Below are 17,646 nucleotides of genomic sequence, written 5' to 3' on the forward strand. Positions count from 1 at the left end.
AGACACGTTTAAGGTTTTCTTGTGCAATAAAAATTGCATGTCTGAGCAGCACTCCCTATCTTTAACAATAAAGATGAAAACATTTGTTCATAGGCCAGGTGGACATTGGGATTGGGCCAAAGACTGTCAGCTGCTTAAAGGTGAAGTAAGCGGTTTATTTATGTTAATATAAGTGTTAAATCGCTCTTTATTCATACAGTGATCACTTACATAATGTGCACGTTTCATAAAGCCGATCTCTCAGTCAGCTGCTCTGCATGTAATCGGCAAATAAACTTATTGGAGGATCCCGAAATTTTTATCCAATCACAAGAGAGAACACTACAAACCGACACCCGTCTCACTCATGGTCTCACTGCCGGTGCACGCCAGAGCGACAGATGGGTGAATGTGTATGCGCCTACAATGGCGGAGCAGGTAAAAATCCTTCCCAATGTCTGTTTTGATGGTTTTTATCATGTTTTATCACACTTATGGATCTGAGATGATGCTAGATAACTCGCTGCTTGAAGACCGCAGTGCATTAATGTGGTGACGTAGGGACGAGCGAGGGGACCGCTAACTGCAGTAACTGATAGGAAGTTAGCTAAAAGAACCATTCTGCTTACAGCACCTTTAAGTTCCCTAAGTGACCGTGGCACTACTACCCAAGTGGTAGTTTACAGAATAACACTTAAAATAGCTCTTACAAGTTATTTTTACTTGTTCTTCTTTCATACGTCTATCAGCTGTAGTACGAAGAAAATAATGAATTACAGTATGAGATTTAGAACGCAAGGAGAGTTTCACTGTAATCAGCTGATCTGCCCCTCCCCCTCCTCACATGCTTCACATGTTGTCTATCAGCTTCTCTCATAAACAGATCCTCTGCTTTGTTTGCTCAATGTGTCAACCCCATTTTGTTACCTGTCTGCATTCCTGTTTCTGCCAGCAAGCCTCTCTTCATTCAATGCTTTGGCGTGGCGTGCCAGCTCATGTGTAATTACAGTTACACCTTTCTATAAATAGCCTATTCTACTGAAAGTAAATTCCACCAGCCCGGCTGTGTGGTTATTACATAATCTGAATCTCCCTCACCCTCCATTTTTATTTGTACTTGTATTTAACTTGATTCCTACCGCAGGTTTTGAAGCTGACAGTCTGATGTCCTTAATATGTTTTTTATTAGTTATTTTCTAAAAACCTGACCAATTTATTTCATTTTTTGTTTGAGTAAATTGATGCCATGCATCCTTTAAGTATAATAATAATAATAATAATAATAATAATAATAATAATAATAATAATAATAATAATAATAATTAAGTTAAAAGGTGAACTAGTTTAAAGGTATCCACGTGATTTCGGAGAAATGGTGTGACGTCAAACCACCAGTTGAACAGGTTGTGAAGGGAGGGAGGAGATTCTAATCAGTAGCATAAAATATGTATTCATTTATGCCCTGAGGGAAAATACAGGAACTCTAAGGCAAGTATGTTTATATAAATCATCACTTTGCATGGATTTAATATGTTCTTATAGAACCACATTTTATTAAACATCCATTCATTCACATTATGACAATATTTAACATGAATTAATTTTACAGTACAGCACAGAGAAACAGTCACACTGTGGAGAGCCTCACCTGTGTCTGTCTCTGAAACTGTTTCTGTGAAATCATGTGACCGGAGCGTCCACCCTCCTCTCCACTGATATAAAAACTCCTGCAGCATCTCTCTGTCTCAGTGCCCCGGGTCGGTGTGAAGCCAACAACAAAGGTAAGAACTCTTTGAAACATAAATGAGGAAATACTTTAAAATGTCAACAACAGGAAATACAATTTGATTGTATCTAAAGCCTTTGGAAACCTGGTATAAAACACAATATAAAACAGTACAACTCAATATGATAAAGTTGTCTCAACAAGCTCTGACAATAATCTGATTGAAAATGTTTTATAAAACTTAGTTTAAAAATCTGCTGTTTTTACAGTCTAGACAAGAGGTGTGAACGTTTACAAAAATCTCTAAACGGCAACACAAAGAAATGTTTTTGTGTTCTCAGTTCCTCTGTTAACCGTGATGTCATTATCGTCGTCCACATTGGTGGCGTGCAGTGCAGGCCGATACACACACACTGGGACAGACAGATTCTGCAGACTAACTTTGATCTTCAAATTGTTTATTTCGGGAAATTAATGAATGTGTGTCTCCAAAGCATTTTGAAATCTTTTAAAAAACTTTCTAAAAATAAAGAAAAAGATTTTTGTTTATTGATTTTTTCTAAACGGTTAGGATTTATGAACAAGCTTCTGCAAAATGGAGTTGAACTACTAGTACACTCAGGTTATTTTTGAAACTGTAACATGTAACATGTCACCAGTGGAAACATTGAGAGACAAACTAGAGAATGAAATGGAACTAATAATTGAAGTCTTTGCCTGTTGCTGTGTTTCAGGGCGTTATGTGGAGGCTGATTATGTTGGTCAGTCTGCTCTGCTGCATCCCTGAGGCCTCAGATGAGGACAAAGTGGAGTGCCCCGGTGGTGTAGAGGATGGAGTGCGTACCGTGTTGGCTCTGTCCATCGTTGCAAATCTGCCCTCTGGACCTTTACCGCAGGTCGTCCCCCCTCTGTCTCCCCTTTTGAACTCTGTAATATCTAATGAAAAGCCTGAAAATGCCAAAAAAACAATCTTTAAAAAAAAGGTCAAGCTTGAGGACAAAGTGACCTGCAGGAATGAAAACAATGAAGAAGTGGACTGGTGAGTTTCTTTCATAACCTTTAAATACACGTTTCCATCAAAGTAAAGTTTGTGTATGTGGCAGCTTTCAGACACAAGGCATAAGCACATAACATAATTTTTTGATTATTTTTTAATAAAGAACACAAACAAATTTTCTCCATAAAGTACTAGAGAACTCCATGAGCCACATATCAAAGCAGGGGGCTATCTCCTTATTCCAAACCTTAAGAATCATTTTTTAGTGATAACCATCCCATACTGGATAGACAAAGCTTTAGTACGACCTAAAGTCTCTGGTTGTTGTGAGGAGCCTAGAATGTCTGTTTCTGGGTTGGGATGGAGGATGAAGCCGTAGACAAATTGAGAAAACATTTCAAATTGAAATTACATTGAAACAGAAAATGAAACATTATGACTAAATACAGATTGCTGTGCTATTGCTCTGATATATCTCCTCTGACTACATGATGAGCACAGACACAGAGAAGAGTTTGTTACACTGAGAGACCAGTGATTTATAGAGTCTGTATTGTTTCTGCTGACTGACGTTTCTCTCCTCTGCTCCTTATCAGGTTCATCATTTACAAGGCGCCCAGACTTAAGCCGCTCAGTGGGTTGGAATATATTTACATCGATTCAACTCAAGATGAACCTTCCTATCATTATAACATCAGTAAGCATAAGCTCATCAACCATACCAAAGGCGTCCTGGCAAACACCCTCAAGCCCATTTTTGTCCAAACCACATTGCCTGTGAGAATAATTTTTTAACTTTTCATGAAAGGAAACCATGACACAAACCTTCTCAGTGAGGAAACAGTGATTCTGCAAACTGACAGAATAATGTTTCTGAAACTTTCTTCTGCTTCATTTATAGTCACCAAACTTTGCATTCATCAGCTACAGTGATGGGACTCCAGACCGTTATCTAGCAGCTAGTGATACATTCGGCCACAGTAAAGGTGAGGAGAGAAATGTCTCTTTGAACCTGCGTCATGTTTTCAGTGAAACACAGAGTCTAGTCCAGGGGTGTCAAACTCATTTTGGTTGGAGGGCCACATACAGCCTCTCTGATCTCAAGTGGGCCGGACCAGTAAAATAATGGCAAAATAACGTACATATGTCAACTCCAAATCTCTAGCTTTGTTTTTCAGTAATATGCTTTATCACTCAGTCTACATTTGTAACCTACATTATCACGGATCACAAGGGATCTCTGTAGCCCCCAGGAAATGTCTTAGTAAAGGTTGCTGCTGGCCATGGGAATAGGCGCCGCAGCAAAAAATGTTGGGGGTATTTTGCTCAAAGATGCCAATACGCACTAATGAAATAAACAACTGTTTATTTGAATACACAAATACAACAGGCACTGACGTTACAGTTGTCCAATTTTGTTTACTATATGTACAGGGACACATTTTGTGCAAACATGCAGACAGTACAAAATACAATTAAATAAAAGTACAACTTCTATTGCTTTGATTTATTTTTAAATACAGAGGTTATTGGTTGTTTTGGAATTCGTTTCTCCCAATTTAAAACATAAAAATAAAGCAGCATGGAAAATTAGGAAATGAATCTTGTAGGCCTACACTAGCATGCTCCTGCTCGTTTCGCGCACACAGAGCCGCAGACACACCACGCTTGCTAGTACATTAAAGGCCCTGGCAACCCAAATCCACTAAATCCTTGTAACTATGTTATTTGGGGGGTAAAATCAGTGCTAATATGTGTATGAAAGGTTTTAGGAATATCTGTCAGCGCCCCCGCAAACATACTGTCATGTCAGTTGGTCGAGCATTTGAAAAATCCTGATTCGAATGTTGCCTCAGCTTAGAGCGAGCTATATCTTGTGATGTCACGCGAAGGATCTCTGTTCTAAAATGCATTGAGACGGCCATTTGAACATTTCTGATTCGAACCTTGGCTTACGTCTCTATCTTGGGACGTCACACGTTCTAAAAAACAAATATATACAATATCTCTGGAGCCGTGCAAGAGATAGGCCTACAGACTGTCTCTTTGCGCCTGAGCCTACACTCACAGCCCCGTCTGAGCGAAGCAGCGCGCACCCCGGTGAAACACTGTGATGGTGACGTTCACAGTGAGACCTCGCCGAGCCGCCGTGCAGAAAAACTATGTGGTTTAAGACTAAATGATCACCGGGGATTCCTGAACGTTAATGTTGTAGAGGGGACAGGCTTTCACGATCCGATTGTGTCCCGAGACCTGAGAGACAAGTCTCCAAATTGCGCAGAAAAGCCACTGTCGATCGCTTCGCCGATTCAAAGCCTCTGACACGTCGACTCGCAACAAAAAAAAGTCAAGGCTTTGAATTCAGTGCTGGGGATGTGGAGATCTTTGGCCATTTCCCGTGCCTCTTTTTCCGCTCGACTCATCGTTCTCTATCCAAGCGCACACACCTCTGTCCGGCCGCATCTGAGTGCGCAGCTCGTGCTCCACCCGAAAATAAATAAATAACCAGTGGCGGCTCGCCCATAGAGGGCGATAGGGCGCCGCCCTCCTTGAGCCATATCAGCAAAAAACGAAAATATAATAATGAATAATAATTATGTTTTTTTTTTTTTTTGTATTAATAATCATAATTTATGATTTCAATACAGTTTTTACCTGCATCTAAGTCTGAATATCATTGTACAATCAGCGTCTGTGCTCTGTACCGTCACTCTGGGGCGATGTCGGGCTGGTTGAAAATCGCCCCCAGCGCTCTCATAGACATCAATGTAAAACTTTTTTTTTTCAAACTGCAAGCCTCGCAATGCAATCTCTATGGGTTCCGGGGGTGCTCGCCCTAACGTGTTGTCGTCATACGTACAGTAAACAATAAACCAATTACAGTGACTAATACAGTCACATGTCCAGTATGCAGCCCAGAGCGGTCATATTCAAGACCAACACAACTTTATATCAACTCAGGCTAGGCTGGCAAGCTACTTACTTGATCGGACTCGGACTAGGTCTTTCCCAGACAAAATGTAACCATCAAGCAAGTATCTACCAAGATGGATTGGGGGATCTTATAAACGCGGATTTTCACGGGGCTCGTTTGAACGGCTAACGAGGCTAGCAGGATGCTAATGCGCTAACGCTCTGTCCTGCTGCCGCTGCATGATGATATGGACTGTATACTGGCTTTTTATCCATCCTGATGGCAGCACAGAGACCGCATGGATAACTTTGGGTGTCAACCCTATGCATCATCTCTCAGAAAAGGTAAAACAAACATTAAACATCAATCTGCATATACGAGCCAGCGCCGTTCAACAGCTGATCGGCTATTGAACGGTGATCAGCTGTTGATCGTCGTTTAGCTGACAGCTGCTTTCACCGTCCGACATAAACCCGCCTACCAAGTGCTGTAGACAGTAGTAACCCAAACCAATGTGATGATTAGCACTGTTAATGTTGCACATGCTATGCCAGCATCCATTTTTGTCTCCTAACTTTTAAAGGAAGCCTATCTGAGGAGCACACTGGTAGATGACAAGTTATCTGTGATGGCCACAGCCGGATAATTAAATCATTTTAGAGCTAAAATAATTTTATTCAAGAAATTAACTAACTTAATTTCCAAAAATACTGTACAGTGCAATGCTTGTCTAATGTTGCCAGAGTGGTTATGCCAGATGAACAGGAAAAACAAACAGTTAAATGCATGTCATATGCTATCTGATTTAGGTTAATTTTGGGTCATATTTCCCATTATGGCAACAATTGCCCCCCCTGAGATTATTGTCAGGAGCCGCCACTGTAAATAACCACAAGTTGGACACAATTGCCCAGCTGATGATCGCTCTGGTAACGGTCAGTCCATAACTGGACGCTGAATATTAGACCCCGAATATAAAACGACACGACTTTTTACTACATATTCCCAGGGGGAAACCCTTCTTATAATCAGACCAATATGGCATGTGTCACTGCTGCATGTAACAATACTGCGTTGGTGATGCATTTTTTTTTATCAATGTAGCGAGTTTTTATTGAAGTGCAGGCAGAGTTTTTTTTTTGTCAGCTCCCTTCTGAGAATATGTTTCTGTGGCTGCCTGTAGCGTAGGCTACTTCAACAGCGGGTCTCCACACTGTTGATCGTCTGGACAACGTTAGCCTGCATGCTTAGGATCCAACTAGCCGGCTGGTTTGAACTCATTTGATTGTCTTTTTTTATATTTTACTCCTTGTGCTCTTAATTCAAACCACATTTCGCATCAGCACACGTGATGAGAAACATAATCAGACTCCGTTTTCTCTCTCTCTCTCTCTCTCTCTCGCTCTCTCTCTCTCTCTCTTTCTCTCTCTCTCTCCCACTCCTATCCTCAAAAACATTTAAAAATGCATATGTCTAAAATAGATAGCAGATTTTTTTGCAAGTTAAATGGGAAATAAACTAATAAGATATAACAATAAATATGAGACAGAGATATTTTTTATATATTTTCATTGTGACACTGACACCTGTTTCAATTAAACAGGTTGCGTTGTAGTGGGAAAAAATATCCTACAACTAATTGCAACCCTATATAGGCCTAATAATAATAAGTTACTTTCTGCAAGTGATGTTGAGCTTGCGCTCTCAGCTGTGCCAGAGCATTCACCGTTGCTAGGGAAACCAGCTACCGTCGCAGCCCGTGTGAACTGCCAGTCAGGCTGTTGTGAGCATGTGCAGCATTTTCTAGTTTGCGTCTCGTTGTGTGGTGAATCTTTGGTCTGAACTGGGCTAAACCTGCTCAGCACCGTGAGTGAGAGAACGTTCCCTTACAGAACGTTGTTGGCCACGCCCACACCGCCCTGCAAAATGTTCTAGACAACAAAAAAGCAGTTTTTTAGACTACATTTTATAATATTTATGAAAATAAATTTTTAATTGGATGACTGTAAACAGCTTATAGAGAAACCCAACATTAATGTCATATATTTATGTCTGTGGGTTGCCAGAGCCTTTAATTGTTCAGCACTAAAAATAAAAATAGTTTTATTTTTAAAAATAGTTTTATTTTTATTTTTATTTTTTGGTTTTTACTTTGCCATAAAGCACTGGAGGAAACATTAATAGCGGTGAAGCAAGATTGCCATTTACCATTTCCCACGTTGCTAAAATGTGCTTTTTTTATTTTGGCTGCCCCCTAGCGGCTGAAGTGAGCATTTTGGTTATTTCTTTAAAAATTCATAACTCCTCACAGGAATGGGCTAGAGACTTACTTTTTTTGTTGAAATGCTCAGAAATGTGTGCTGTACAAGTCGCGGGCAGGATTAAATCATCGCGGGCCGTATGTTTGACACCACTGGTCTAGTCAGTCTGAATGGCATGAACAGGCCCCAGACTTTTGGGCAATGGGGGCCCTAAACTGGATTTGGTCTGTCCGTCTGTCCGTCTGCCTGTCTGTCTGTCTGTCCGTCTGTCTGTCTGTCTGTCTGTCTGTCTGTCTGTCTGTCTGTCTGTCTGTCTGTCTGTCTGTCTGTGTCCTCAGGAGTCGTGATGAAGAACAGTACCACTGTAGTCTGGCTCGTACACAGCACACCACGGTTCCCTTACAGAAGAAATGCAGAAACCTTCTACCCTGACACTGGAAAGACATACGCTCAGACGTTTCTCTGTGTAACATTCAACGACGACCAGTTCGATCAAATAAGTAATATCCTCATTTAAATCTACATAAACATCTTAGTTGTATAGCCATTGCCAAAGAGGTTTCCTGTTTTCTCTTTCTGCTGTCTGCCATTCCCCCTGTCTCTCTGTATGTCTGTGTGTGTGTGTGTGTGTGTGTGTGTGTGTGTGTGTGTGTGTGTGTGTGTGTGTGTGTGTGTGTGTGTCCTGTTCATACTTCTAGGCCCTCATTTATCAAACTTGCGTGGAAACTGGTGCAGATTCTGGCGCAAATACCTCCCTACGCCAGGTATCGCGTGGGATTTATCAAACAGTCGTATCTCGCCAATCTCGGCGTACGCCACGCCATTATTGATAAATGCAGCGGCTGAAAACAATCGTACCACGCCCCTATATTTTCTCAGTTTAGAGGCCTCGCCCAGGGGTTTTGCGACATGGATATGCGAATTACGGTACAAAAGAGGAACTTCTCTGAAGTAGAAATTGACAGAATAACAGCGAAAGTAGAAAAATAAAGAGTTTCATTTCGGAGCATTACAAGCGGCATCAAAGAACGACAGAAGGCAGCAGTTAGGAAGAAAATAACTGCTGCGGTCAACAGCGTTGGTGTTGACAACAAACGATCTCCAGCTGAGGATTTTGCATTTTAGGTTTACATATGGCTATTGCTCAAATGCTATAAAACAGCATATACAATTATATGTCGCCATTTCTTTGAATAGATGAAGAAAAAGTGGTCTGACTAAAAAATCGCCACTAAAAAAAGCGTGTTGCTGTTCTTAAATGCAACCAACTGAGGGTGCGGGCATAATACAAGTGCTAGAGGAGAAACAGACGCACGAACTGTCCGGTAATGGTCCCCATAAAATAAATACAGGTCTGCAGAGATTTGAATGATTAGAATGTATTGGCCCTTTTAGATAGCACTACTCAAAAGGGTTGTAAAAACTAAAAATAACACATTTTGCGTTTTACTGTATGACAGCATGCGCTTGGCACGAGTGGTCAGCCCGGCCGTCAGCTGCACAAGCCGACCAGGCAACGATCAGCTGTGAGAGCGCCCACTGTCCTGCTCCACCAGCAGATCGGAAAAACGTGCAGGTTAACGGTGGAAATAAATCTCTCGCTTAAGCGATCAATGACACATTAAAAGAGGAATTAACATCTAAAAAGTGCGTCAAATAAATGAAATGTTAAGTTGAATGTTGTGCCGTATATTTTTTATCATAAAGAGCAGTGTAGGCCTACTACTACATATTTAATACTGTGGCTAACATTTTGAATGAATGCAGCCCCCGTGCCTCAGTGTCCCCCCAGCTGCTCCAGACAACTGCCCTTACGCAGTCCCATGCAGCCCTCCTAAGTGGCCGGTGTGCGCACTATTGAATCAGTGCTCCTACTCAGTTGCACACCATAAGCTGCACATTTTTAAGTGATTAATATATTTATTTCGGTCTGAGCAAACACTGCATTTGTATTATCTTCTAATAATTGTCCAACAAAGTCATCGGCTACCCGGCACAGCCTGCACTGCGAGTCCATGCTGTTTACAAACTTGCGTACACGAGCTGAGAGCTGGCGTGGGATTTGAGCGTATCCTACGCTCAAGTCCATATTGATAAATGCCGAGGTTTGCGTGGAAATGTACGTACACCCAAATTTCTGGTCTACGCAAGGTTGATAAATGAGGGCCCTAGTGTTTTGCATATTCAATTCTAGTCCTGCTGAGTCCTTACTCCAGTGCATTATTTCATTTTTCATTTAACTTTTATTTATCCTCGAGAGACCAATTGAGGGGTGACCCTCATTTTCAATGACGTATGAATTATACAATGGCTGACAGTTGTTAAGTGTGTGGATTGTCTCTACTGCCTTTTCTCCTTGTCATGTTGGTCCACAGTGAGAAAGGCTCTAACACTTAGCATCCTAACTGTGTTGTGTTGCATTTGAAGCTGATCACCTGCTGTACATCAGAGCGTACCCGTTTGATCATCATAATATGGATGATTTACTATATCACTTGAAGAAGAGAAGATATGATCCACCAGCTTCTTATCAGACGCTGACCTCAGCTGGTGGACGAGAGTTTCGTAGCTTTGCTAAACAACAGTCAGAAGAGAGGGAAGGTGAGTAATCTGCATGACAGTCACATTAATATATTTAAGTCATTATTAGAGATTCATTTTGACATTAATCTCAAAAAGTCAGTTTTATTTCAGAATATTTAATTCAACAACCACAGTCTAATCTGTACACCTTGTTTAAGAGCAACTCAGCAAAGAGGGACATTTGAATTTAGTTTGCTAAAGGGTGGAGCAGTCTCTTATAGTATTAATCATATTAAAGGGTAACTGCACGATTTTTAAAAATGCGCTCAGACCATGGATTCTAAATTGACAATAAAGTATACAAAAAAAATTGCAGCGCGCACTATCCTTTTCCCTCTTAGGCCCCGGATGTTTTAGAAACTTAGAAACGCCCCTGGAGCTGCGGCCATGTGATTTGAAGATTAGCTTTTTGTTTTATAAGAAATTGAACAGGTGTACCTAATAAAGTGGCCGGTGAGTGTATGTGTTCCTTAACAACATAGTAATTTAATTCAGCTTCTATTTCAAAAAACATGTAAAAGGGTGCAGTTGCAATTTAATATCAGTTTGCAGAGGAGAGTCAGTATTAGGAACCAAATGTCATAAATCATGATCCCCTCCGATGTTGATCGAGGTGAATAATAACTGTGTATCTCACTAATGCGACCTCACACCAAACGATGTAGAATAGAGTTTGGCTCTGTCATCTCAGTCGTTTTGTGTAAGGTGGCTCAGCTGTTTGAAGTCTTATTCCAGTTTTGACGTTCCAACAAAATCAAACAGGTTTTATATTAGCGTAACTCTTTAGTTTTGGCTCATGCAAAGTTAAATGACGTGAGCACTGTCAACAGCCAATGGGTGTTCACCGTGCGCTTATCAGGATATTATTGTGAATTATTTCATTCAAGATAATCATAACATGAAGTTTTCTTGTCGTTCTATATCTTGTGTCAGTATGAAGCTGTTTTAAGGTTTAACAGGTTTTTCTCTAACTTGCCTCTTGTTGTTCTTGCAGAAGGAGATCTCTACGTCACTATTGCAAACCAACTATGGAGTCATGTGTACGTCCAGACGTGGGGCGGGCAGCCGCGTCGTGAAGATTCCTACTGCCCACAAAACAGACCTCGAGTCTACAATATTGACTCTGTAACGACTCCTTTGGGTGAAGCGGGGGAATGGGTAACCTGGGAAAACGGAAATGATCATTCAAAATGGTGCGTAACTAGAACCTCAGATCGAAACAACAGGTGGACCTGCATCGCTGATTCCAACAGAGCACCGACCCAATTCAAAAGGCGTGGGGGGGCACTGTGCATTCAGGATGTTAATGCTGGTGATGTTGTTGATGGTGTTACGGCTGATAAGACTGTTAAGGTGTGGAAGATGTTTAATGGGTTCATTGCAGCGTATGAGGGCTGCCCAGTTAAAAAGAAACACAATGTAAAATACAGATGTTAACAGTTCTTAGAGTTAAATTATAAAATATTCTAAGGGACAAATTGAAATTGTGCAGCTCTCTGTTGAGTTCCAGAAAGTCTAATTAAGTTTAATGAAGGAAAATAACGGAATTAATTTGTAGAAGTAGGAGTGAATTTATTGTTTCCTGCAGATATTATTGGTAATTAAATGGATTATATAGAAAGGGCAAAAATTAAACCTTCAATGGGCCGAAAAAATCTCACCGTTGACATAGTTTTAAATCCTCTACTTTCTGCGTTTGTGTTTGCTTTGGTTTATAATTTCAAATCGTCATATTTCTGAATCTATGGTGAAGGGAAACATCTCTATACTGTGTTCAAGCTTCAGTTAATAATCATGTGTATTTGTGTTATACTGCCATGTATGTTGTTGGGAAACTAAATACAAGTAAACTCATTGTAAAGGAGTTCTGACCTGGAGAGGGTTTGACCTCCTCCTGTGTGTGTGTGTGTGTGTGTGTGTGCGTGTGCGTGTGCGTGTGCGTGTGCGTGTGCGTGTGCGTGTGCGTGTGCGTGTGCGTGTGTGTGTGTGTGTGTGTGTGTGCAACACAGATGGTAGACTGTTGAGGTAATGAAGATAAGGAATAGTTGTCAGGCTGTTATGACTGAGACGTTTGGAAGGTTTTGAAGGTTAAAGTTAGACAATGATGGAACTGAAAACATCTACACACTGTGTTGTATGCACTTGCTGTTTGTTGTTCATTCTAAATACTATAACTTCTGAAGCATTCACCCTCTCTGTGAACGCTGATAATGGCTCTCGCTTGCTTCAATAAAGATCTCACTGACAACTGGAACATTGTGTCATCTGGTATATCATCTCCATGACAGTTAACAGTGGTTAAAATAATAGTATGTATAATAAATTATGTACCATATATATGAGGTACTTATGCATAGTTAGTCTGTTACCTTATGGAGATGGCCATTAGTCAATTTAAGGTGTTTGTAGGAGACGTCACTGTAGCAGAAGTCAGCCATGTTCTGTTTCAGAGGAGGCCAGCAGAAAGAGAGAGAAAAAAATCGTCAAATATATATAATATGAATGCACTTAAAAATTAAAATCCGTTTAATTTTTAGTTTTTATGCACCAAAAATCTGGAACAAACTCTCAGAAAACTTGAGGTCTGCTGCAACTCTCAGTTCTTTCAAATCGAGTCTGAAGACTTTTTTGTTTCCATTTTAACCTGCAATTTTTATTTTATTTGCTTCTTTTATTCGCTTTTAAATGTTTTATAATGTGTTTTATGTATTCTAATCTTGCCCCTGTAAAGCACTTTGAGTGGCCTTGTGTCTGAATTGTGCTATAGAAATAAACTTGCCTTGCCTTGCCTTGCCTTAATTGTTCACTAATTCTAGGATTTTTTTCACTGCTGATTTGTGGACTGATAAGCTGCACTTTACAGGCGCGAGTTGGAATAGTAATACATGTCCGAAATACGCTTGAAATTGTACAAATGGCCGACTTCCTCTGCTGTGTAGGGTCACATTAAAAACAACAATGTCACGGTTGTAAGAAGCAAGACATTGTGAATTAACAATTAAAACATTTTAATTTTAAAAGTGAAAATTAAACCACAATTAACCTTTGCAAACTGTGTATTCACGCTTTTGGCTCAATCTCCTGACTAATGGTAGGATTTAAAAATGATGTGTGAGTGTGCGTGTGTGTGTGTGTGTGTGTGTGTGTGTGTGTGTGTGTGTGTGTGTGTGTGTATGAATGGTAGAATTAGAAAATTGTGACCCACCAATTTACCTGATATATGGAATAAAATGATACTGCCTGAACCACTAATCAACAATTATAGAGCAACAAAAAACACTCTACAGGACATTTCAATAAAACCCGCATTGAACAGATATGAACAACAATGTGTTTCTGAAGCAACAAATAAGTAAAATGACTAATACACACCAATAACAGCAGCTGTAAAGAAGCAGGTAGGGCGGTCGTCCACTGGGTTACAGGGTCGCTGGTTGGATCCCCCGTCTCCCCGCCACATGTCCAAGTGTCCCTGGGCAAAGAGACACTGAACCCTAAATGTCTCCCGATAGTTAGCTTGCACCCTGCGTGGTAGCTGCTGCTGCTATCGGTGTATGAATGTGTGTGTGTGTGTGTGTGTGAATGGGTGAATGTGAACAAAACAATGTAAAGCGCTTTGAGTCTGTGAAAAACCAGGGAGAAGCGCTTTATAAGTGGAGATCATTTACCATTTACATTTATTTCTCGACATCATTGTAAATGAGGTTCACCGCTCAATGATATTTCGAGTATAAATAAAGGTTAAATTAAAAATTAAATCTGCCTGGCTGCAGATGAAGGAATAAACAGTCCAGCTTTCTTCACACTTGGATCATTTTTTATTGACAGTGGCAGCAGTAACACATACATCTTATTTTCTCTTGATATCAAACTACTGTAAACCAACTAAAGATATCTACGATCTACAGAGCGCTGCAGCACAACCAGAGGGACGTGTGATGAGACCACGACGGACAACACATATTCAGAACACAAAATATTTCATCAGCAGAATCAGCAGAACGATCGGACAGTGTGAGGGAGAGAAACACAGTGAATAACGCTTGTTGTTGAAATCACTTTTTTGTCAAAATCAGTGAATATCTCCTCATGATCCAGTGTTTATACACAGCCTAGGCTCTGTAAACTGGTGTGTAAGCAAAGGGGGCCCACCGTAGCTAGCAACATATGTACAGAGCCTAGGTTGTGTATTAATACAAAGTCACTTCAACGCTGTCTGTGCATCTTTCATTAGCATCTTTCATTAGCATCTTTCATTAGCATCTTTCATTAGCCCACATTATACAAAAGGATATCGTACATATTTACACAGAGGAGGAATAACCTCTTTACAGTAGTTTTTATAGCAGATCAATCCGAGCCAATCTGACAGGAGATTCATATATACACATTATATATACTTTCGTTCTGTTTTTTCAATTTGTTTCATTTAAGTTTTGTTTATCATTCCTTGTTTTGAGCGATAATCTTGTATCTGCTGCTATTTACTTCAACTTTTCATGAATTGCTCGCGATTTAGATCATTTAAAGGTGCTACGAGGAACTTTTAAATATTTCTGAAACAGTCTAATTTTTCCCCTGATGATCATAAATAACATGTAACAGCAAACGAGACCATCAGTGCAAAGAATGCTGTTTTTATATAGTTTTTCTTAATGCCTTTGTCATGGGTATACGCTCACCCAGGAACAACAGCTGGCGTAGTAAAACACTACCGCTTTTGTCCAAAGGGGGGCGCTAGAATGAACACAAACTGAAAGTTCCTCGGAGCATCTTTAAGGCAGCAAGAAACAGCATGGCTCTTTAAAAAAAACATCAACATTGCCTGGTTTTCAGTGAGGAGTACAGTTCCGTTTCAACTGAAAAACAAATGTTTGGTCTTTCAAATCTGTCTTCTCTTTGTCTTACTGTGAGAAACTTAGGTTGCGTTCCGAATCGCATACTTTCTACTATATAGTATGTAGAAAAAAGATTTAGGATGTCCCGATTCTTGTGGCCAGATTTAGGATGGTTAGAAGTACCCGGATGTCCTACTTCATGCGGCCAAGATTGTTAGTGTTGAAAAGTGCATCCTATTTGGGCGATTCTGACCCACAATCCAGTGCGCACGTGAAGTGACGTAACATCGACGAAGCCTCCATATGAAAACAAACGGGGATGCGACGGATATAAAAGCAAGAGGCAAGATCAAGGCGCAATGTAATGATGAAATAAGAGAGAAAAGTATGTCCCAATAGTATGCCTACTGCATCCTAACTAGATTATTTTTATCGTCAGATGTAGTATGTAGAATAGAAAAAAGAAAGAGTATGCGATTCGGAACGCAACCTTACTCTAACATCTTCACTTCAAGATCAGAAATAAACGAACATTTGAGAAAGAAATGGCACAGTGGGAGGGAACCATTTTAACTTAAATACATTAAACATTTAAAAAACTTAAACTAAACGAGGACATGGTTCCTTACATCACGAGGTTTAAAGTAACAGAAAGGAAATAAAGATGAAAAGTTTAAAGTTTGTGTGTGTGTGTGTGTGTGTGTGTGTGTGTGTGTGTGTGTGTCTGTGTGTGTGTGTGTGTGTGTGTGTGTGTGTGTGTGTGTGTGTGTGTGTGTGTGTGTGTGTGTGTGTGTGTGTGGCGGGCCCGCTCCGTCTGAATTACACTGTTCCAATCTACAAAGCAGTCACTACTAAATACTTCATACTTATTTGTTTTACTCTGATAGTTGTAATTGGTGTTTGTTAGTTATCTATCAGTTTTAGGGAAACTTAAAGCTGCTACGAGGAACTTTTAAATATTTCTGAAACAGTCTCATTTTTCCTCTGATGATCATAAATTACATGTAACAGCAAAACCAGACCATCAGTGCAAAGAATGCTATTTTTATATAGTTTTTCTCAATGCCTTTGTCATGGGTATACGCTCACCCAGGAATAACAGCTGGCGTGGTAAAAACACTACTGCTTTTAGTCCAAATATTTTTTAGGGTTCACAAATTCAAAACACTTTTCAAAATGCACAATTTAATTTTTTTTTCATATTGGTCCAAACTTTTATGGAGAAAAACACTTATTATTATTTTTATAAGATTCTTTTTTGGTCTTTTTTTTGCTTTATTAGACAGTGTGTAGAGACAGAGTTGAAATGTGTCAGAGAGGGGAATGACATGCAGAGAACGACCCGGGCTGGATTCTAACCCGGGTCTGCTGTGAAGAGGACTGAGACTCTATGGGTGAGGGTTAGTGCCGTCTGACTTTTTATTTTCTGCTTAACATTTACCTTTAGTTTTAAACAATGTCCTTAGAAACCTGTAAAGTAGAGTACGCCATGTTAGTTGTTTATTTTATTATAACTTTTTTTTGTGTGTGTGTGTATGTATGTATGTTCTCAAGTATTAAAAAAAAAAATTAGGGAAAATCCAACCTCCTTACATGATTAAGAAATATATTATTTTAGACATTTTCAGATAAAGTGAAGAGAATTAAACATTGCAGTGTTCGATCAGGTAAAAATCAGGAGAATCAATAACCGTTACTATGACATCCAGATAAATAAATTCACTAAAGTAACATTGAAGAAAAAAAAAAATCTAAAATTCAATAATATATAAATAAACGTTTGTGCAACAGATAGACCTTCATTGAACCTGTTTAAAGTGAAGTGTCGTGTGGACATCTGTGTGTGTGTGTGTGTGTGTGTGTGTGTGTGTGTGTGTGTGTGTGTGTGTGTGTGTGTGTGTGTGTGTGCGCGTGTCCCAATGTGTGTGTGTGTCAAGTTGTCCTGTGTTGCGGAGATAACAACAGTGTGCATTCATAACAGAGGGTTTATGTAACTTTTTACAGCATTCATTTTCCTTCAAAGGTGCATCATACTTAATTTGTTTAGTTGTGTGTGTATGTTCTAAAAAAAAAAATTAAAAAAATTAAAATAAAGTATTTAAAAAAAAAAAAAAATTAAAGAACGTATAAGAAAAAAAAAAATAAAATTAAAAATTAAATTTAAGAAAATAAAAGAAAAATAATTACAATTAAATTAAAATTAAAAGGGAAAATAACAGAAAAAAATTAAAGAAAATAAAAGGCGCCTCCATTGACCTGCAGCTGCACACGATGCAAAGAGTTCATGAAGATTTTTTTCCAGGTGACGTCACTGAATCGTGATCTGTGTTTTTTTATATTACCATGCA

At 39.6% G+C, this 17,646-nt stretch overlaps 1 protein-coding gene across 1 annotated transcript; it reads left to right on the forward strand.

Annotated features, from left to right (window-relative positions):
- The first annotated feature begins 1,744 nt into the window (after positions 1 to 1,744).
- LOC307270708 (deoxyribonuclease-2-beta-like) lies at positions 1,745 to 12,671 on the forward strand. The gene is made up of 7 exons (XM_080054595.1): positions 1,745 to 1,760; positions 2,440 to 2,744; positions 3,299 to 3,479; positions 3,604 to 3,688; positions 8,216 to 8,377; positions 10,305 to 10,478; positions 11,455 to 12,671. The coding sequence occupies exons 2-7, from the start codon at positions 2,446 to 2,448 to the stop codon at positions 11,895 to 11,897; spliced, it is 1,344 nt and encodes a 447-aa protein (XP_079910721.1). The 5' UTR covers positions 1,745 to 1,760; positions 2,440 to 2,445; the 3' UTR covers positions 11,898 to 12,671.
- The last annotated feature ends 4,975 nt before the right edge of the window (positions 12,672 to 17,646 follow it).

This window comes from Ammodytes marinus (assembly GCF_949987685.1).
Source record: "Ammodytes marinus genome assembly, contig: scaffold_32, whole genome shotgun sequence".
Lineage (NCBI taxonomy): Eukaryota > Metazoa > Chordata > Actinopteri > Uranoscopiformes > Ammodytidae > Ammodytes > Ammodytes marinus.